The sequence below is a fragment of the Arabidopsis thaliana genome, chromosome 5 (genome assembly GCF_000001735.4).
Source record: "Arabidopsis thaliana chromosome 5, partial sequence".
NCBI lineage: Eukaryota > Viridiplantae > Streptophyta > Magnoliopsida > Brassicales > Brassicaceae > Arabidopsis > Arabidopsis thaliana.
Window position 1 is genome coordinate 18,805,104 of NC_003076.8, and position 19,937 is coordinate 18,825,040.

Below are 19,937 nucleotides of genomic sequence, written 5' to 3' on the forward strand. Positions count from 1 at the left end.
GACGATTTACCAACGTCATCACGATTCACGCTGCAGAATCTCTTTTCAGTTTTCACATTAGAACTTTCCCCAAACATTAAAGGAACGTTAGAGTAATAGAAATAACTAAATATATGAACTACGGTCAAATATCAATGCTTTAATATTTAATACATTTTTTTTTTGTCAACAAAACAAATTATTTTATTTTGGGATAAAAATGTGAAACATGATCGAAAATATATAGGAAATGAAAAAGAAAAAAACAGAGAGAGAGAGACATGATTCCTAACCGAAAATGACAATGAGAAGTGAACAGAAATTGACTTTACATAGGTACAGTCAAATACCTATTTTCCTTTTATAGATTTATACCTATATAATAATGTATACTTATAAACTGTTCATGTGTCTGGATTTTTTTGTTCAAATTACGAATCTCAGCTTCATGCGATCTGAAAAAAAGCATTATGCATGCAGCTGATAGGAATACTTGATTAAAAAGTTTGCTAACCCTTGTCCCTTTATCAAAAAAACAAATGATATAAAGATTTAAATTGCAATTCTAATGTTTCCGAAAAATGCGAATAATGATGAAAAACGTTTTCAAGACAAAACTACGATTCAAGATTCTCGATGGCCCAAAGAAATTAAAGCAACTCAGCCATGATGCTCAAAGGACCAAAACTTCAATAACTACTAGCTAGTTGTTTTGAATACAATGCAAATTTAATTGGGCAATGCACCGAACAAAATTAGTCAATTCTAAAAAACACATTTCAAAAATAATAAGGTCACATTTTTGTTGGCTTAACAAAAACGCAAACATCTTTAAAACACATTTAGGAACATTTTTGGGGCTGTTATTAGGAAGATAATTAAAGCTTAATTGGAAAAGATTTGGCTTTTGAAACTTAAAAAAAAATAAAAAAAAAATCAGCCCATAGTATATTGATACACTTGTTCACAGCTTAATTTGCTGTAACCGTTGTGTATAATCTGGCATCTTCATATCCAAGAGGTTTAGTATATTTTCATTTCTGTAAATTACCTCAGTATGCAGTCAACCTGACAACCACTCTGTCTATATGAGATAAAAAGGAAATTAAAAATGAATCTTTATAGAGACAAAAATTATATGTTCGCAGTTGAAATTTACGACCAATTTTCGTGGAATATGTACGGATACACCAAACTTCTTCAAGATTTTTGTTGTTGAGTAGGATTTTTCTCTCATTATCTTTGTTTGAAACTTTGAATAGTTGTCATGATTGAGAAAGCATAATATTTATTATTTGAAAATATTAAAACCTATTAAATGCTAACATAAATGATTATGATTCTATAAGATATGAGAAAGTGAGAATGAGATTGTTGACCTACGCCATAGTTGAACAGGTTTCTTGATAGGTATATATGTGCAACATAGTAAAAATAATAAAAAGCATCTTACATATATTTTTTAATAAATTTTTAAAACGGAGGAAAGATAAATTCATTAAAAAAAAAATATAAGTAAATAGAGTAACAAATATCAAATCTTAACATTTACATTAACATCTTTTGAAAGATTTTGTTCAAACCAGAGTATCAATCAGAATAAGATACACATGAAAGAATCATATAACTTCTTTATTCTCATCATCTTGGGAGAGAAGGTGACAATTTCTGCCATAAGAAAAGGCCCAAGAAAAAACAAATTTTAAACTGGTTCAACTATATCCAAAACCGCGGATTTTCCACTGCCATCTTCAATCATGTTGTAATGTGTATTACTAAACAGAAGTTGCGGTGGTTAAATCAACAAGAGTGATCCTTCCACTTTGGGTTCGGTCAAGCTTGTCAAACTGGTTACAGATTTGTATAAAGTCCTCTTGGGTTATTTTCTCCATCTGCTTTAGTTTGTATATTGCAAACTCTGCTAAACTGCAAAAAGAAAAAGCATAGTAGAAAACTATAATACACTGATAGAACCAAGAGGATCAATGGACTAAAGATCACATGATATTAGTCAAAGACATTCAGGGAATATAATAGTCCACAAGCGTTAGTTAGATAATTAGGGTATGTGAATCTACTAAAATCTTAAGCTATTAGAATTGAATCTAACTAGAGAATGGTTCAATATCAACGAACCACCTAATTCAAAAACTGGAAAGGGCCAATGAGGAAAATTTCAAAACTTTTGTAAAACATAATCTTTGAATATATATTTATGAAAACGCTATTGTTGATATATAATAATTCTTCTCTCTTGCTAATAATGTAGATATTTTTTGTACTGTATGAGTCTTCACTCATCACTAGTTCAAGAAAAGTAGAAAATACACATATATTTGAGAATCCAACAGATTATTGAGGAGTAAATTCATCAAAGAACAAAACTTTTGGTGCATGAATCAAATATTGCGAATTCGTACCTCAAGCGACCATCGTTGTCAATATCCGCAGCAAAGAACTGAGATATAGATATGCTCTCGCCAAGCACTTTCTTGGCCCGCTCTCTATTTCTCTTATCAGCTCTTGCGTCAGCCAAAAACAAAAACGCTCGAGCAACGGCTAAAGTAGAAACAAGCAACCAAACCGCAGCAAGAAACGTACCAAGCCATGTATTAAAAGCCCGATCACCAAACCCAACTGTAGTAACCATCATAACCGAGAAACAAAACGAATCCAACCACCCGATTTTCACAACAAAATGCACAATTAAAAAGCCACAAAATGTTACAACAAAAAAGTACAAAGCAACAGCAACAGGATGAGTCTGATACGCATTGTCGCTATCTAGAGTCAGCCAATAGATAAGCACACCTAAAGAGAGATACACAACAAGCAAAGCAAGTGCTTGTCTTGCAATGGATTTCGAAACTGATTGCTCTGTTTCCTGGTCAGGAGCCATATCAGTAGCTGTGTCGTCGTTGTGTTCTGGTAAAGAAAACAGAGACGGTGGTACGTTAGGCTCCGTAAATTGTAGGTCTGTGGGATCGGAGGATGACCGAGGTAATGAGCCGAAGAGTAATCGGTTTTTGAATTCCGATGGAGTCATTGGCATAGAAATCGTGACGTCGTTGTTCTCCGGTAATGGTAACAGGTATTGGTGTAATGGGTCCTTGTTGTTGATAAATCGATTGACACGATCTTAGGATGGTTTTTTTTTTATAATTAGAATGTGTCATATTTTATTGAGATGATTAATATTGTCGAGGATAAAATATTGAGATGATTGTAACATGATGGTGGTTTATAGTTGACTTGTAGCTAGTATTTGATTAACGAACCCTATGTTTTTGTTTATATTTTGTGTTGTACCAGGGGTGATTCGGATTTTTACCATCAGAGTTCTAATGGGCATGATTCTAGAGTTTTCTATTCAAATTACGAGTCATATGCATGTAGTCATGTTGATCTGACAAAAAAAGAAGAAGAAGCATTATGCATGTAGCTGATAGGAATACCTGATATAATAAATTATATTGTAATTCTGTTTTTTTCGAAAAGGCGCATAGCATAATGATGAAAAACGTTTTCTAGATAAAACTACAATTGTAGATTCTACGATGACCAAAGAAAGCAACTCAGTCATGATTCTCATAGGACCAAAACTTCAATAATCAGTATACCGAACAAATTAATCCATTCACGAATTAGACCGTTTTAATTTGTTTTGGTTGTAGATTCTTTCCACTAACAATATGGTTAATTGGTTATGGTTCAAAATGTATTTTTTTTTAATTGAAATTACTGTGACCAATATTTTTGAATGATAAACAAAAAACGGTTTTGTCGGTGCTAGTTTATTTTGTCCGTAGTCATTACCCAAAGGTAGGTATGTGACAACATATCCCATAAAAAAAAGGGTGTGTTGGCAAAATAGTCACTTTTTCAAACTTAATTGGAAAAGTAATCATTTTACTATTCATAATTTGCAAAATAGTCACTTTTCACTGTTTGATTCGTACACTTAGATTGTACACCACTTTTAGTGTACAAATGTAAAGTGTACTCTGTGTATTTTTATATACATTTGTACACTAAAAGTAGTGTACGGTATAAGTGTACGAATCAAACAGCGAAAAGCGACTATTTTGCAAATTATGAATAGTAAAGTGACTACTTTTCCAATTAAGTTTAAAAAAGTGACTAGTTTGCAACTTAACTCTACAAAAAACCCTCTTATGTTCTGAATTTTTAAATTGATGAAGATATAGGAAATCTTCAAAAACTAAAACACAATTATTTGAGCATAAATATTGAGTAAGAAATATCAAATCTTTACATAACATTTACACTCTTTCGAAATTTGTGAGCAATAGATTTGGATCAAACCAAAGTATCAATCAGGAATTAAGAATATACACACATATGAACGAAACCCTATAACTCCTGATCCTAGTCATCAAACCAAAGGAACCACGAAAATCAAACTTCTTCATCCTCTCATGCTATAAGCAAGAAAAACCAATTTTTTTAAACCGGTTCAACTGAACCGAAAACCTCCCATTTATCATTGTCATCTTCAATCATGTTGTGATGTGTGTTACTAAATAGAAGTTGCAGTGGGTAAATCTTTTGTGCTGCTTTCCAAAAGATCTAAAAGTGTAATCCTTCCACTATTGGTTCGGTCAAGCTTGTCAAACTGGAAACCGATCGGGTTAATGTCCTTTTCGGTTATTTTGTCCATCTTCTTTAGTTTGTATATCACAAACTCTGCTTTACTGCAAAAGGAATTAAAAGCTTATTTGAAGATTTAATGATACTGATAAAACTAAGAGAACATTGTACCAAATATTATGGTACTAGTCAAAGATGTTCAGGGCATCATCTTAAATAATAGAGGAGAACCGTGATTTAGGTAATTAGCGTATACAAATCTCTGATGGAATTGAATCCCTTGAGAGAAATGCTTTGATATCGAGTAATAAACGGTGCAAATTAATGTGAATCCTTGAGTTCAAGAAAGCACGTTTTAAACATGATAATCCAAAATTTGTGAAGCTAATGATCCCAAGAACCTGAAACAATAATGAAACTTGACGACTAATATCAAATAACTAAAGTTTTGATACATTCTAAGAAATGGGAATGCATTAAACGTTGCGAAGAATCAACCGGAAAATCATAAATATAAGTTTTGTCCTTTCAAGAGAATGCTTTGATATCGACCTATGAACTAGTTCAAAAACTTGGAAAGGATAAAATGGTGGGAATGAGGAGAGTTTTTAAAACTTTTGTAAAACAAAATCTTTGAATATGAATCCTCAAGTTCAAGAAAACACACATAAACCTGAGAATCCAACAGATTCAAGAATCTTAGAAACTAATGATTTCAAGAACGTGAACAAGAATGAAACTTGAGGACTAATTATATCAAAGAATAAACTTTTGGTGCATGAATCACACCTTTCAAATCAACAGGAAAAAATATATATAAGTAAATGGGGAAAAGCACAGGATTTGATAACGAAATGAGGAAATGAGTACCTCACGCAGCCATTACAGTCGATATCCGCATCTAAGAACTGAGAGATAGACATGCTTTCGCCGAGAACTTTCTTCGCCCGCTCCCTATTCCTCTTATCAACTCTTGATTCAGCCAAAAACAAAATCGCTCGAGCAACCGCTAAAGTAGAAACAAGCAACCACATCGCAGCAAGAAGCCTACCGGCCAAGGTATTAAAAGCCCGGTCACCATACCCAACCGTAGTAACCGACATAACCGAGAAATAAAACGAATCCAACCACCCGATTTTCTCAACAAAATGCATAATCAAAACTCCAAATCCAAGGCATAACACCACAACACCTAATGCCAACCCTACTTTCAACCTAATCCTCATCCTCCCTTTCTTGACATCGATTATATACGATCTCACTTTGTCCCGATCATTCAAGTTCAAGCTTTCATTCCTCGCAGTTTCCAACATATAGTTTTCTTGAAGATCAAGAACATAAGTAACCATCCCACTAAGCAATATATCCATAAAACCAAACCCAACAAGCACAAAAAATATCGAAAACAGCTTGGTCACCACGCTATCCGGCGTTATATCTCCATACCCAATCGTACACATCGTAACAATACAAAAGTACAAAGCATCAACAACAGGATGAGTCTGCTTCACATTGTAGCTATCTCGATTCAACCAATAGATAAGCACACCTAAGGATAGATACACAACAAGTAAAGCAACAGCTTGGTTTACAATAGTTTTCGAATCAGATTGCTGATCTGTTTTGGGATCATTGGGATGAGATATATTGTTGATTGCAGCCATAGCAGGAGCTGTTTTAGACCGGTGGAAATTGATGGTCGGTTTAGATTTCCGAACCGGTTTATTAGGCTCCGTAAGTGGGAGAAGGAGGTCTGTGGAATCGGAGAATGAGGTTGTGGCGGAGGATGACGTAGAAGGGTTTTGAGAGAGAGCATCGATGGGAAGAGATGATTCTTTTCTAGAACGAACGAATGAACCGAAGATTAATCGGTTTTTAAGTTCCAATGGAGTTATTGGCATCGGAATTGTGACGTCATTGTTCTCCGGTAATGTTAACAGAGACGGTGGTGGTGGGTTGATTCTTGGGTTCATCAAGTATTGGCGTAATGGGTCATCGTTGTTATCGCCGTTACCGTCGTTAGCCATCTGGGTTTTCGCCGGGAAACTGGAAAGTTGAGAGATTTTTGAAACTAGGGTCGTTTTCCGATAATGGTGGAGATAAAGGAAGAAGCTTTTTCTGTCTGAAGCCCGACCAAAGGTTGTACCTTTTTTGGGTTATGATCTGTTTTGTTTTTTTTATGCTTATTCAGTGTTATTTATTCTTGAGAATCGTTCATAGTACTATGATTTTATAAGATTAAAGTTTTCGAAAAAGACAAATTCTTTTTTTTTTTTTTTTTTGTTTGTTTGTTTGTTACAATGTATCTTATTTTATTAAGATGATTGATAACATGAATAGTTTACTTGTACATATCTGATTAACGAATCCTATGTTGATGGTAAATTAAAAATTGGACCCATAACATTCGTATCAAACGAACTTTAATCAAATGTTTTTTTTGTCCTTAATCTCAAGAGATGATTGTAACATTTAACTCAATGTTAGTTAATACACAGGAAAGTAAATTTGTCACGTTATATATTGTTAATGAATTCTGCAGGGTGAGATTATTACTATTGGAAATGAAAGGGTCATATATCCTATCCTCGATTAGTTAGATACACTAACCAATTTGTCAATTTGTGCATAAAATAAATTAATTGAAAGGGTCACTTTGTTTGTCAACGGCCGGACGTGTCATTTTCGCCGATTCAGATGACGCCTGGTTTCGTAAATTTGGATTTTTAGATAAACCTTTTCAATTTTTTTTTATTATTTTTGAATTTTGAGAAACAGAAAACAAGCAAAAGGACTATGTCCGCTGAAAAATTCATCAGAAAATTCAAGTGAACGAAAAAAAAATTGATTGAATTTGCACTAATGGCAATATATCAGAATAAAATGTTGGATATCATTCTATTAAAAATAAAAACCCAAATATCAATTTTCTCAAATGGCATCATCGACACAAAACCAGGTCTATTATTGTAATCACTTTTACCACTAAAGTATTGTGTTATTTTAGTATCTCTACTTGTCATCTTCACAACACGTGTAACGAAAAACACATTATAGTTGCAGTCTAGATCAATCATGTAGACATGTGGAGCTCGAATAAAGAAAACATGTTCATACGGCATCAAAGATATGTTTACTTTTGTCATCTGATCACATAAGTATTAAGTATATATATTTTACTCGTCATAAATGTGTTGTATCTTAATCGTTGCAATGTAAACAGTAAAAGTGAAAACTGATGACAAGAAGTCGAACGTATTAAAAATTCGAATGTAGTAAAATCAGGAGATATTATTCGAGCTTTTCTTAAGGCTAAGGCATATTAACAAATAACAAACAAAGTAGCTTATACTACAGAAGAATAGTTAGTTGAAGCAAAACCATTAAGAAGTCGTCAAAGTAAATCTTGTTGGCTACGTCTGAAACTCTCTGACTGCTGATTCTGAGGACCCGAGTATAAGCGGTAATAACTGCTTCCTGATTCGTTTAGCCCTGGAGGAGTCCACATACTTGAGGTCCCATTCTGAGATAGAACCACAAGAAAGAAATACCGGTTTAAATTTCGTATAAACCCGAGAATAGTTGTACCAAACCAAAATTTCAAATGCTCACACCCCTAAGTGAGATGTAATGGGATTTTTCCTTTTACCTGATGCTGAAGTGATGCCAAGTGATTGCTAAACCGTGTGTGGAAGTCATCTTCATCGTCAAACCTCAAGTTCGCAGTGTTATGATCACTTAACATGCCACAACCGTAAGCAGAATCGTAAGCCGGACCATTAGCGGAACCGTAAGCAGAACTACGAGTGTAAGGACCAGCAGCGAGAGTTGGTGGACATGGATAACTGTCTCTGTGCAAAGGAAGCGGTGCAACTAAAGGACGAAGATGGTAGGCGTCGTTGTTAAGACCACCATGTTGCTGAAATGCTGATGCTGGCATGTCGTAGGTATTATCATTCTGTGTTGGCAGAGAGTAAGGATAGTTCATCATATTACCATAATGCTCTGAAGGAACATTAGGCTGAGGGTAAAGGTGGTGGTTCATGGCTTGTCGATTCATCTGTGGTGCATTGATAGAAGCGATTAGTCTAGTAAAAAAAAGTCGTTTAAAGATGGATAAAGATCGGTGCTTTATGAGAAATAGAGTTACCTCGGTCATGGAAACTGGTAGCCTACGACCAAGTGAAGAGGCAGCATACATTGACTGATTGAGAGGAGAAGCCGAGTACCAAGCATTCACATGTTCCCTTGTGAATGCTTGTTGATGCTACATCATATGGCCAAAAGAAGCACAGATTTAAGCTGAAGAGTATCTCATACTATGACACAAATGAAACTGTTGGTTTGATTCAGAGAAGGATTCTTATAGATAGGTTGAGAAGTTGGAAGAAGCAATAAAGTTAGCAGTTTTTCTGTTACCATAGAGTCGGGAAAGGTATTCAAATTTGGCATCTGAAGACTTCGTTCTGCAGGAGCCATCACAGGATTGAACAGCTGACTATTATAAAATGTGAAATCTGTAGCAGATGAAGACGTGTACTGATTTTCTTGAGTAGGTTCTGTATGATCACAGTTTGGGGACGAATTGTAATTACGAGCGGCATTTGAGTTGACTTCATATGCCATTTTTTCATTAGCAACATTCATTCTTGGTTGTTGTTCTTCCTCTTCATCTCTGTGAAAATGTTTATGAGATCATTAGATCATTAAAAAGGATAAAGCTAGAAGAGCAGATAAAAAAAGGCTTACCTTAAGTTCAGGTGTCTGAAAGACAAATCATCTGCAGGATCATTCAAGAACTGTGATGGGAGAGCCAAGCTTTGATTGTTCATAATCATATGTACTTCGCCAGAACCAAAACGACCAAACTTCAAATTCTGTAAGTCGCTATTACATTGGTCTGAATTAACAGGCACCGACGGATCTTTGGCTGCAATAAGAACAAAGGGAGCATGAAACAACACTATCAGGAAAAGAAAACATCGCAGGTTTCAGAATACATGAGTAAAATAATCTCACTTCGATTGTTCTCACAAGAACTTCTTTGCACTTGGTTAGTCTCATCATTTTTGTTATTGTAATTGTCACGCAACAAATGTGAGCCTCCATTGCGAAATATTTGGTTGGATACCGAAGGAGATTCTTGAAGTTGATCTCTTCTAGCAGCAGGCTCATTAAATGAGTTAGAAAATGGATTAGGAGCAACTGGCTTCTCAGGTAAGAGGCAATCATCCTTGACAGGAGCTTTAGTTACACTATCTTTTGATGAAGCTGATGTACCACATCCCAAAGCAGTTACCAACGTAGAAGATGGCACAGATAACGAAGGAACTGCTTCCTCTGAGCTTGTTGGCACTCTCTTAGTTTCAACATTTGATATAGCACTGTAAAGACAGAGAGAGATAGTGTGTAGTGTTTACAAGCAAGCTAGTGAAGGTAAACATGTCATTAACTTTCATACCATTTCATCGATTGCCAAAATTAACGCATTTACAAGAGATTAAACCTGTTCAATGAAGAACCAGCCAAATGATTACGAATTCGTTGCACATTACTCGTTCCTGAACCAAACCCATTGACAATAACTTTAGACATTTGTTGATATATAGAACCACTATTAACAGAAGGAAAGATAGGTTTAATGCATCTCAGTACCATAAGAGTTAAGCTTGTTTCCTCCATTTTGATCACTGCCATTCTTAGATTTGTGATACTGGTTTCTACCACTAAGTCTTTGAATCTCTAATGCGTCCTTGGCCTGGGAAAAATAAGCAAATAAGTGCAACAAAACTTAAAAAGGTTCAAGCTTTACATTAGGAATGACACAAGAAACAATATAGTACACACAAACCTCTTTCTTCTTGTCTCGTTTACTCTTCACTTCCTGGAAACTATCTGGAATCGTAATCGAAGCAGCATTATCAGTCAGTAATCAATCAAAGAGCAAAGAAAACTCAGAGGCAAATAATCACTAGCACAAGGTTTCAGTTCCCATAAAACTCAAGAAAAACATACCAATCTGCTTTCTTTCATCTTTGTTTCTTCTTCCACTTTCAACGAAACAACTTCAAAGCTTTATAAAACCCAGAAAAAAAGGCAGAAACTTTATTGAAGAAACCTTGAGAAAGAAGTCGAGTGATGGCTTCGTCAGCGTTCATGTTGCATTCAACAAGCATTGCGTAAATCTCTTGTTCGGAGCAATTCACGATTTCCTTCATAGACCGTACTATTGCTCTCGTATACTCCGGGATTGCGTTAACTTCAATGGCTGAAGAACCCATTTCTGATTCAACACGAAAAGGATTATCAGTCAGTAATCAACCAAAGGGCAAAGAAAACTCAGAGGCAATAATCACTAGCACAAGGTTTCAGTTCCCATAAAACTCAAGAAAAACATAGCAATCTGCTTTCTTTCATCTTTGTTTCTTCTTCCAGTTTCAACGAAACAACTTCAAAGCTTTATAAAACCCAGAAAAAAAAGGCAGAAACTTTATTGAAGAAACCTTGAGAAAGAAGTCGAGTAATGGCTTCGTCAGCGTTCATGTTGCATTCAACAAGCATTGCGTAAATCTCTTGTTCGGAGCAATTCACGATTTCCTTCATAGCCCGTACGATTGGTCTTGAATACTCCGGGATTGAGTTAACGTCAATGTCTGAAGAACCCATTTCTGATTCAACACGAAAAGGATGATCTTTCTTTCTCTCTCGCTCGCTTCTGGCTTTTGAGTACGATTGCTCTCTTTTTCTCTTTCCCTCTCTCACTTTCAATTTTTGGGCTTAATATCACAAATTTATAAACTAGTACAATTTAGTAGATTTCATAAATACGAGGACTAATATGTAAATACGCGTAAATACTATTGCATTGCACCATATAACAGACAAGCGTATATTTTGAAGCTTGACCGTTAAACAAAGATGAGGCTTTTGCTTCCATTTTCCTCGCCGTTATCCGCCACGTCATCACCGTCGACGCCGCAATTTATCCCTGAACTTCCACCTCCGTCTCAATTTGACTACTCGGGTCTAACTAAAATTCTTAAAAAATCGGTAATCGGAACCCTAACCGGAGCTCTATCGCTCACTCTCGTTTTCTCGTCGCCGATTTCCTCCGTTGCTGCTACTAATGATCCTTATCTCTCTGTCAATCCTCCTTCGTCATCGTTTGAATCTTCTCTGAATCACTTCGATTCGGCTCCTGAAGATTGTCCTAATGAGGAAGAAGCTGATACTGAGATTCAAGATGATGACATTGAGCCTCAGTTAGTAACTAATGAAGGGATTGTTGAAGAAGCTTGGGAGATTGTTAATGGTGCCTTTCTAGATACTCGTAGCCATAGCTGGACTCCTGAAACTTGGCAGGTGTGTGAATTAGCTTGTTGGGTAGATAAAGGAAGAAGCTTTATATATGTAATGGTTGAATTTTTTTTTTGTTACTTTGCAGAAACAGAAGGATGATATATTAGCTAGTCCTATTAAGAGTAGATCGAAGGCTCATGAAGTGATTAAGAACATGTTGGCTAGTTTGGGTGATCAATACACTCGATTCCTATCACCAGATGAGGTTTTTGTTCTTTACATTCTATGAATTTGATTGATGGAGAAAGGACTCTTAAGTTGTTTCAGTTACTCATATCATTGTTTGTGTCACTTGTTTGAAGTTTTCTAGGATGTCGAAGTATGACATTACTGGTATTGGAATTAACCTTAGAGAAGTTTCTGATGGTGGTGGAAATGTAAAGTTGAAGGTTCTTGGTCTTGTATTGGACAGTGCTGCTGATATTGCTGGTGTGAAACAGGTTATAAACCGGTCTAGTTTCTTTCTTGTAGTTTCGTTCGCTGTTGATCTCACTTAAAAAAGTGTGCAATGTCTCTCTCTTTGATAGGGAGATGAAATTCTGGCTGTCAATGGAATGGATGTCAGTGGGAAATCATCCTTTGAAGTATCGTCTTTGTTACAAGGCCCTAGTAAAACTTTTGTAGTTCTCAAGGTTATTATTCTTAATAATAAGATACATACTAAATTCATTAGTACTTGATTTAAGTTTGGAATCAAGATTTTTATGTAGTTTAAGCATATTGCAGGTGAAGCATGGGAAGTGTGGACCTGTTAAGTCTCTGAAAATCCAGAGACAAGTTAATGCACAGACCCCAGTTTCTTACCGGTTGGAAAAAGTTGACAATGGAACAGTCTCTGTCGGGTATATTCGTCTAAAAGAGTTCAATGCGCTGGCTAGAAAAGATTTGGTGATTGGTAAGCCTTTTCATGTTGTTACATCAAAGTTATCAACTTTCGGTCCCATCCTTTTATCTACTTGTGTTTAAATAGTACACATCCTTTTCACTATGTGCAGCAATGAAACGACTCCTAGACAAGGGTGCGTCTTATTTTGTAATGGATCTTAGAGATAACCTTGGTGGACTTGTGCAGGTTCATTCTACAATTGTAACTTAAGACCATTTCTTCTCACAAATAATTTACAGGAACTTGATTTTTCACTTAGCCCTTCGTTTCTTGGTTATGTTTATTTCAGGCTGGAATAGAAACTGCTAAGCTGTTCCTAGATGAAGGAGATACGGTAAATCAACATTCATTTAGAACTTTTAAAACATTGTCAATCGTTGTTCAGGAATATGAAACAGAATAGCTTGCTTCAACTTACATGAATGAGTTCCATAACGATTGGCTTAAACTTATGTTACATGTTGCAATTGTGTAACAGGTGATATATACAGCGGGGAGAGACCCCGAGGCTCAAAAAACTGTTGTTTCAGATAAGAAACCTTTGATCACTGCCCCACTTATTGTATGTGATGAATCATGTAAGCCAGTTAATCTTTCACACTATTATGTTATTTTGCATCTTGCACTGATTAGAATCCTTATTATTGTTGCAGGTAATGGTAAATAACAGAACAGCAAGTGCTAGTGAAATTGTGAGTAATCTCAAAAGATTTAACCCACGGGAAACTCTTCTTTTTTTGGATGTTAAACGGATGATTTGTGTCATATTTCTCCAGGTGGCCTCTGCACTTCATGATAACTGTAAAGCAGTTCTTGTTGGCGAAAGAACTTATGGAAAGGTTATTCCAAAGGCTTACTAGTTTCATAACCAATCTATCGATTTTGAATTGTTTTTGATCATCTTCATGTCATTTGATTAATGGGTTTCAGGGTTTGATTCAATCGGTGTATGAGCTCCGAGATGGTTCAGGAGTTGTTGTGACAATAGGAAAATATGTCACACCTAACCATATGGATATCAACGGTGGTGGAATTGAACCTGATTTCAGAAATTTACCAGGTTTAGTTATGCCCTTGAATCTTGATGTTTTTCTTTGTCTTTTGAATATCTGATGTGATTCATTAACCTTGTTTTTGATATATACAATATGCAGCTTGGGATGAAGTTAAAGAACGTTTATCTAAGTGCAGTATTCTCCAACAAAGTTGACATGCTATGAAACTCATCAAGCTGTGTACTTATTATTCTTTGCTCAAACCACAACAAAAAAAAGCTAATGCATACACGATCGAATCTGGCAAAAAAATTGGGTATGTCAAAGCTAAAGGAAACATTTGAGTGTATATTAAGTTTGGGCTGAACTTAAAGACTCTAAATAATAATATTGGTCATTCTTGATCTTTTGGACAAACTTAGCTTCATGGCCATTCTTGATCTTCTGGACAACCTCCAACGGATTTTTATTTCATTTTTTTCTAGTAGATAAGCCATAAGATTTTTAGTGGATCCCAAAAGGGCGGTGACTCACCCAACCCTCTGAAGACGAACTCCACGACGGCCACACAGATTCATAGGAACCGTTGTTAACCACTGAATCAACACTGCGAAACCCACCAAAACGCCACCAACTTCCGCCATAACAACCACAACAAGAGAAACGGTTGAGCCCTGTGGAACCCCGAAGCACTCCACGAAGTCCTCAACCGCGAACCACGCCTTAGAGCCTCCACATGCTTACCACCAGAGCAGCGACTACATCAGTGACGAAACCACACCACCAAAGACGGAAAGGCGCCCCTACCAACTCCTGAAACATAAACAAGAAGCTTCAACCCGACAATGAAGATCATGGAAGCATAAAAGTAAAAATAGACTGACAACGGATGGCGGGTTAAAATCTAGTAAAATTTTATGCTCAAATCTAATAATCCGGATAAATCTATTTAAATTATTTTAGAGTTGGGGTTAAAAAAATAACCATAAATATCTTAACAATTTGTGAAAATTCACCCTTTGTAAAGTAGCATTCATAGTTTCATACGAAAACCCAACACCTGGAAAAAAAGAAAAAAAATCTAAGTCTTGTCTACCGATGGTGACGACGGAGGTTAGGACCGCCGTCTCCGATAAGGAACCATTGCAACGGTCTCCAGAATTAGACAGCTCCACTGGTAAACCCTAAGTCTCACTCTCTATCTCCGCATCAGTTTCATAGCAGATCAATTTCACCATCACTCAATAAAAAATGTAGAATCTTAAGTCACATCATTGGGATGATTTCGTTTGCAGATTTCCTTGACAACGATAGATTAAAAGAAACATTCTCCAGTGGAGCTCTTGATTTTGATGAATGGACTTTGTTAATCTCCGAAATAGAGACGACTTCGTTCCCTGTAAGTCGCACTCAGTGTGGTGCAAAGTTGCGTTTCTGATTTCGTGATCTAAAAAATTAGGGTTCTTTGTTTAAATTTCAAAACTTTTGTTTTGATAGGAACTAAAATCTAAGCTTTCTAATTGTAGGATGATATTGAGAAGCTATGTTTAGTTTATGATGCTTTCTTGTTGGAGTTTCCATTGTGTCATGGCTATTGGAGGAAATATGCTTACCATAAGATAAAGTTATGCACTTTAGAAGATGCTGTTGAAGTTTTCGAACGAGCAGTACAAGCAGCTACTTACTCTGTAGCTGTATGGCTCGACTATTGTGCTTTCGCTGTTGCTGCTTATGAAGATCCTCATGATGTTAGTAGGTATTTCTGAATTTTGCGTAGGCTTTGTTCTTAACTTTCATTATAATGTGTAACTCAAACAACAATCTTACTCATCATTGCAATTGTTCTAAGTAGTAGACTTTATTTTCCCCATAGGGCTGAAATTTGTTAAGTAGTGCAGCGTATGTATTTGATGACAGAAATAATGATAATTTACTTCAATTCCTCTATTTATATTTCATTGTGGAGCACTAGAGGCTAATTTTTGGAACTGTTTTTCTTACCTCTGGCAGATTATTTGAGAGGGGGCTTTCATTTATTGGAAAAGATTATTCTTGCTGCACTCTTTGGGACAAATATATAGAATATCTTTTGGGTCAGCAGCAATGGAGTTCACTGGCTAATGTATATCTCCGGACCTTGAAATATCCATCCAAAAAGTTGGATCTCTATTACAAAAAGTATGTCCTTTTACATATTTTCTGTAATGACTACTACAATGTTCCAGTACTTCGAGTTCATGTAGCTTAAGTTTGTCTTTCTCCATTACATTATACTTGTCCTGTACTTTCTTCAGCTTCAGGAAGATTGCAGCTTCTTTGAAAGAGAAGATTAAATGTAGAATAGATGTTAACGGAGACCTTTCTTCAGACCCCATGGAAGAAGATTTGGTCCATACACGTCACACTGATGAGGAGATCTCTATTGTTGTAAGAGAATTGATGGGTCCTTCCTCTAGCTCAGCTGTGTCAAAAGCACTGCATACATATTTGTCAATTGGAGAACAGTTCTATCAAGACTCACGGCAGTTGATGGAGAAAATAAGCTGCTTTGAGACACAAATCCGCAGGCCTTATTTTCATGTAAAACCATTGGATACTAATCAGCTCGACAATTGGCATGCATATTTGAGCTTCGGTGAAACATATGGGGACTTTGACTGGGTAAGAGGTATTCCTTTGTTACTGATTAAGTTTTGGCTCTTGTTCCATTCTTGTTTATATATATAACTTGTTTCTTTTTTTAATTGCAGGCTATCAATCTCTATGAGAGATGCTTAATACCATGCGCTAATTACACCGAGTTCTGGTTCCGCTATGTGGATTTTGTAGAAAGCAAGGGTGGAAGGGAGCTAGCAAACTTTGCATTGGCTCGAGCGTCACAAACTTTTGTCAAGGTAACTGGGGTTATGTTCGCTTTAGTGTATCTAAAAAAATCAGATACAAGGTAGAGAAACAACTAGGATCATACATTTGTATGACACCTTGTGGGTTCGTTGTAGAGTGCTTCTGTTATCCATCTATTCAATGCAAGATTCAAAGAACATGTTGGAGATGCATCTGCTGCTTCAGTTGCTCTGTCTCGATGTGGTGAGGAACTTGGTTTTGGTTTTGTTGAAAATGTAACTAAGAAGGCTAACATGGAAAAGCGCCTGGTAAGAATGATACACTACTCGGTACCATCTGGTTTTGATGTCTCAGTGGTCAAGATATCTAATTATGCAGTGTTCCATGTAGGGTAATTTTGAAGCTGCTGTTACCACGTATAGAGAAGCTCTGAATAAAACGCTCATTGGAAAAGAAAATTTGGAAACCACCGCCCGGCTGTATGTTCAATTTTCTCGCCTCAAGTACGTGGTAAGTAATGTGTCTTGACTCAAAAAGGTTTTCATTTCAGTTCTGTTAATAACATGTCAAGATTTAGAGCTATGGGAACTGTTTTTTGGGTCACTACCTTACCTTCAATGTATCACAATTTTGGAATTCTTTCATTATCTTATGGTTTTCTTCCTTTTTGTAGATTACAAATAGTGCTGATGATGCAGCTCAGATTCTGTTAGAAGGCAATGAGAATGTTCCTCACTGCAAATTACTTCTTGAGGTGTGTTAATTGGCTGGCATTTTGAATCTCTTTAAACTTCTAATCATAATTTCTCACATGGAAATCATATTTCTCCACTGAATTTCTGTTAACGTCTGTTACCTTTTTTTTAACCTTCAATCACTGTTAATCTTTGCGCTAACAGGAACTTATGAGACTCTTGATGATGCATGGAGGGTCTCGACAAGTGGATTTGTTAGATCCTATCATAGATAAGGAATTATCTCATCAGGCAGATTCCTCCGATGGTCTAAGCGCAGAGGACAAAGAAGAAATATCAAATTTATACATGGAGGTGAGGTTTTTCTTACAGATAGGAGATTCTGTGGTCTTTTTTGCTTGTCTATTTCATTTCCCCCCCATAGTAATTGCTCTTGGATTTGAGCAGTTTATTGATCTCTCTGGAACCATCCATGATGTGAGGAAGGCTTTGGGTCGACACATAAAATTATTCCCACATTCTGCTAGAGCCAAGTTACGTGGGTCCCGTCCTTCAGGAAATTTATTTAGAGAGTTGATTCAGAGAAGAGAGAAGACTCGAGAGCGCTTGAATCAGGACCTATTAACAAACAAAGGCATTAGCAGTATAGTCGATTCACCACCAAAAGAAAAGAAAGAGTCATCTCTAGACTCTTATGGTACCCAATCTAAAGATGCTGTACGGGCTGACTATGTAAACACTGAGCCTAATCAGGGCTGTCTGACTTCTGGACATCTAGTTGAAGGAAACGATAATGTTATTGAGAGGGAGACTTTGTGTGAGTCACAGAGCGATCTGTCCATGGGATTAAAAGCCAATGAAGGTGGTAAACGCTCTCATGAAGTTAGCCTACCGATCCAAGCCTCACCAGAACATGGTTTTGTCACTAAACAAGCTCACTTCTCGTCCAATTCAGTAGATACTGTGAAGTCAGATGCTATAGTGATCCAACCTAGTGGCTCACAGAGTCCCCAAAGTTACCAAAGTCAAGAGTCTCTCAGGCAAACTGGTCGGAACAGGTACCACAGAAGAGATTTAAACCAGATGCACAGAGATTCAAAACCTCGTTCTCAAGAGAGACCTCCTCAGATGCCATATTCTCCAGTCGGAACTGGTCGTGAAATTCTTGGTCAGCACATGGCTTTTACTCATCAAGACAATCGAGTAGCGCTACAAAGCTCAACCTCTCAGAATCCGCAAAACCAATTTCAGAACTCTGCACTTCAGATGCATCCTGTGGTTCAAACATCCAATGCTTATCCTCAATCTCAGATACATGGTCAGCACATGATTGTATCCCCTCCAGAGTCACAGAATCCGCAGAACCAATGTCAAAACTCTACATCTCAGGTTCAAACATCCTTTGCTTATCCTCAAACTCAGATTCCTCAGAATCCAGTGCAGAGTAACTACCAACAAGAAGGTCAGATGCAGAGTCATGAAGCTTATAACCAGATGTGGCAACAGTATTATTATAGCTATTATTACTATCAGCAACAGCAACAGCTTATGTCTGAACAGCCTCAACCAAATCAGAACCCTCAGCCACAACTAGATCAGAATCTTGTGCAACTTCTCTCCAAACAGTACCAGTCTCAAGCCAAAACTCAGTATCTACAACCACAACAGGTGGAACAGGTCAATACACAGCAACAGAGTCAAGAACCACAAAATCAGCAGCAAATTCAGTTCCAGCAACAACAACAACAACAAGAGTGGTTCCAACAGCAACAGCAATGGCAACAACAGCAGTATCTTCTCTATATTCAGCAACAGCAGTTGCAAGGAGAAGCAAAAGGCGATGAACAAAGACTCTCTATGCCGCAGGGTTCCACAACAAACAGTGATATTCAAAAGGTTTGCTTAAAAATTCAAACATGATTGCTTCAAAATTGTTTATTTTATATCAACTTAAGCTGTTTACTAAGAATAGATGTTCTTGTAGAGTCAAGAATCTGGAGCAGTCAATGAAGCAAATCTATCTTCTGACACTTCCATCAGTTCTATATGAGTCTCATGAAAGCCGATGGACACGTAATTGATTGTGTTATTAAAAAGCCTGAGACAAAACAAAAAAATGTTACATAAACTTCAATTTCAGTTTGGTTTTCAATCCAATTTAGTATTCAATTAATTTTAATTCACTTCGGTTTATTTATTTATCTGGTTCAATTTGGTTTGTGTGCACTAAATGAGTTTTGGTTATCGATTGTAATTGAAGAAATCAACTGATATGGTGTAAAAAAAAAATCAATTCGATTTTGGTTTAACGGTTTCGTTTGGTTTTATTTTTCCGGTTGCGATTTTATAAAGGACGGAACAGTAGCAATTAAAAGTATTTGGTGTATTTTCGTGATTATTTTAAGTTTCTGTTTTCTGTTTTGCTCCAAATCTCGAAAAAAATCTAAAATTTTAAAATAATTTCAAAAAAGCGAGGGGCTTCAACACGCGTCAAATTATGTGGGTGAGTCGTCCAGCTGGTCTATTATAACACGTGTTGGTTCGGTATTGGATTAGAAGCGCCCACCA

At 36.4% G+C, this 19,937-nt stretch overlaps 6 protein-coding genes across 11 annotated transcripts; 2 read left to right on the forward strand and 4 right to left on the reverse strand.

Moving 5' to 3' along the window:
* Window positions 1-1,459: 1,459 nt before the first annotated feature.
* Window positions 1,460-3,121, reverse strand: KCO3 (Ca2+ activated outward rectifying K+ channel 3). 2 transcript variants are annotated; one of them, NM_001203551.1, is made up of 3 exons: window positions 2,400-3,109; window positions 1,828-1,905; window positions 1,460-1,754 (listed from the first exon to the last, which is right to left on the reverse strand). In NM_001203551.1, the coding sequence occupies exons 1-3, from the start codon at window positions 3,029-3,031 to the stop codon at window positions 1,682-1,684; spliced, it is 783 nt and encodes a 260-aa protein (NP_001190480.1). In that variant the 5' UTR covers window positions 3,032-3,109; the 3' UTR covers window positions 1,460-1,681. The 2 variants fall into 2 exon arrangements, with proteins under 2 accessions (NP_001190480.1, NP_199448.1); NM_124006.3 differs by having other exon boundaries at window positions 1,652-1,905; window positions 2,400-3,121.
* Window positions 3,122-4,392: 1,271 nt separating this feature from the next.
* Window positions 4,393-6,767, reverse strand: KCO2 (Ca2+ activated outward rectifying K+ channel 2). The gene is made up of 2 exons (NM_124007.3): window positions 5,461-6,767; window positions 4,393-4,694 (listed from the first exon to the last, which is right to left on the reverse strand). Exons 1-2 carry the CDS (start codon window positions 6,615-6,617, stop codon window positions 4,520-4,522), a joined length of 1,332 nt encoding a protein of 443 aa, NP_199449.1. The 5' UTR covers window positions 6,618-6,767; the 3' UTR covers window positions 4,393-4,519.
* A 1,217-nt stretch (window positions 6,768-7,984) lies between these two features.
* On the reverse strand, window positions 7,985-11,328 carry AT5G46380 (Serine/Threonine-kinase, putative (DUF1296); the record flags this gene model as incomplete). 2 transcript variants are annotated; one of them, NM_001344674.1, is made up of 11 exons in its annotated part: window positions 7,985-8,113; window positions 8,240-8,650; window positions 8,741-8,857; window positions 9,010-9,265; window positions 9,340-9,520; window positions 9,610-9,974; window positions 10,097-10,151; window positions 10,246-10,348; window positions 10,442-10,485; window positions 10,709-10,873; window positions 11,094-11,328. In NM_001344674.1, the coding sequence occupies 11 exons, from the start codon at window positions 11,254-11,256 to the stop codon at window positions 7,985-7,987; spliced, it is 1,989 nt and encodes a 662-aa protein (NP_001331663.1). The 2 variants fall into 2 exon arrangements, with proteins under 2 accessions (NP_001331663.1, NP_199450.1); NM_124008.1 differs by lacking the exon at window positions 11,094-11,328 and having other exon boundaries at window positions 10,709-10,871.
* Window positions 11,329-11,481: 153 nt separating this feature from the next.
* AT5G46390 (Peptidase S41 family protein) lies at window positions 11,482-14,359 on the forward strand. Of its 2 annotated transcripts, NM_203164.3 has the most exons (12): window positions 11,482-11,952; window positions 12,035-12,154; window positions 12,252-12,389; window positions 12,477-12,581; window positions 12,676-12,844; window positions 12,945-13,021; window positions 13,125-13,169; window positions 13,314-13,397; window positions 13,489-13,527; window positions 13,612-13,674; window positions 13,766-13,895; window positions 13,990-14,359. In NM_203164.3, exons 1-12 carry the CDS (start codon window positions 11,509-11,511, stop codon window positions 14,043-14,045), a joined length of 1,470 nt encoding a protein of 489 aa, NP_974893.1. In that variant the 5' UTR covers window positions 11,482-11,508; the 3' UTR covers window positions 14,046-14,359. The 2 variants fall into 2 exon arrangements, with proteins under 2 accessions (NP_974893.1, NP_199451.2); NM_124009.2 differs by having other exon boundaries at window positions 11,501-11,952; window positions 13,314-13,527; window positions 13,990-14,242.
* A 1-nt stretch (window position 14,360) lies between these two features.
* AT5G46395 (uncharacterized protein) lies at window positions 14,361-14,652 on the reverse strand (the record flags this gene model as incomplete). The annotated part of the gene is made up of 2 exons (NM_001344675.1): window positions 14,361-14,504; window positions 14,575-14,652. The coding sequence occupies 2 exons, from the start codon at window positions 14,650-14,652 to the stop codon at window positions 14,361-14,363; spliced, it is 222 nt and encodes a 73-aa protein (NP_001330289.1).
* A 177-nt stretch (window positions 14,653-14,829) lies between these two features.
* On the forward strand, window positions 14,830-19,679 carry PRP39-2 (Tetratricopeptide repeat (TPR)-like superfamily protein). Of its 3 annotated transcripts, NM_124010.3 has the most exons (12): window positions 14,830-15,007; window positions 15,126-15,229; window positions 15,357-15,586; window positions 15,841-16,008; window positions 16,125-16,491; window positions 16,581-16,724; window positions 16,830-16,982; window positions 17,065-17,184; window positions 17,348-17,428; window positions 17,574-17,723; window positions 17,817-19,265; window positions 19,354-19,679. In NM_124010.3, exons 1-12 carry the CDS (start codon window positions 14,929-14,931, stop codon window positions 19,417-19,419), a joined length of 3,111 nt encoding a protein of 1,036 aa, NP_199452.2. In that variant the 5' UTR covers window positions 14,830-14,928; the 3' UTR covers window positions 19,420-19,679. The 3 variants fall into 3 exon arrangements, with proteins under 3 accessions (NP_199452.2, NP_001330626.1, NP_001330627.1); NM_001344676.1 differs by lacking the exons at window positions 14,830-15,007; window positions 15,126-15,229 and having other exon boundaries at window positions 15,334-15,586; window positions 19,354-19,639; NM_001344677.1 differs by lacking the exons at window positions 14,830-15,007; window positions 15,126-15,229; window positions 15,357-15,586; window positions 15,841-16,008 and having other exon boundaries at window positions 16,082-16,491.
* The last annotated feature ends 258 nt before the right edge of the window (window positions 19,680-19,937 follow it).

What these genes read in the sequence shown, in the direction of transcription:
- KCO3 (NM_001203551.1), bottom strand. Translation starts at nt 3,031, where the DNA reads ATGCCAATGACTCCATCGGAATTCAAAAACCGATTACTCTTCGGCTCA. An exon ending in GACAACGATGGTCGCTTGAG is followed by an intron (nt 1,906 to 2,399) that starts GTACGAATTCGC and finishes TTCTTTTTGCAG; the next exon opens with TTTAGCAGAGTTTGCAATAT. An exon ending in TTTATACAAATCTGTAACCA is followed by an intron (nt 1,755 to 1,827) that starts GTTTGACAAGCT and finishes ACTTCTGTTTAG; the next exon opens with TAATACACATTACAACATGA.
- KCO2 (NM_124007.3), bottom strand. Translation starts at nt 6,617, where the DNA reads ATGGCTAACGACGGTAACGGCGATAACAACGATGACCCATTACGCCAA. An exon ending in GACTGTAATGGCTGCGTGAG is followed by an intron (nt 4,695 to 5,460) that starts GTACTCATTTCC and finishes TTCCTTTTGCAG; the next exon opens with TAAAGCAGAGTTTGTGATAT.
- AT5G46390 (NM_203164.3), top strand. Translation starts at nt 11,509, where the DNA reads ATGAGGCTTTTGCTTCCATTTTCCTCGCCGTTATCCGCCACGTCATCA. An exon ending in GGACTCCTGAAACTTGGCAG is followed by an intron (nt 11,953 to 12,034) that starts GTGTGTGAATTA and finishes GTTACTTTGCAG; the next exon opens with AAACAGAAGGATGATATATT. An exon ending in TAGAAAAGATTTGGTGATTG is followed by an intron (nt 12,845 to 12,944) that starts GTAAGCCTTTTC and finishes CACTATGTGCAG; the next exon opens with CAATGAAACGACTCCTAGAC.
- PRP39-2 (NM_124010.3), top strand. Translation starts at nt 14,929, where the DNA reads ATGGTGACGACGGAGGTTAGGACCGCCGTCTCCGATAAGGAACCATTG. An exon ending in TTGGATCTCTATTACAAAAA is followed by an intron (nt 16,009 to 16,124) that starts GTATGTCCTTTT and finishes TACTTTCTTCAG; the next exon opens with CTTCAGGAAGATTGCAGCTT. An exon ending in TTTCTCGCCTCAAGTACGTG is followed by an intron (nt 17,185 to 17,347) that starts GTAAGTAATGTG and finishes TCCTTTTTGTAG; the next exon opens with ATTACAAATAGTGCTGATGA.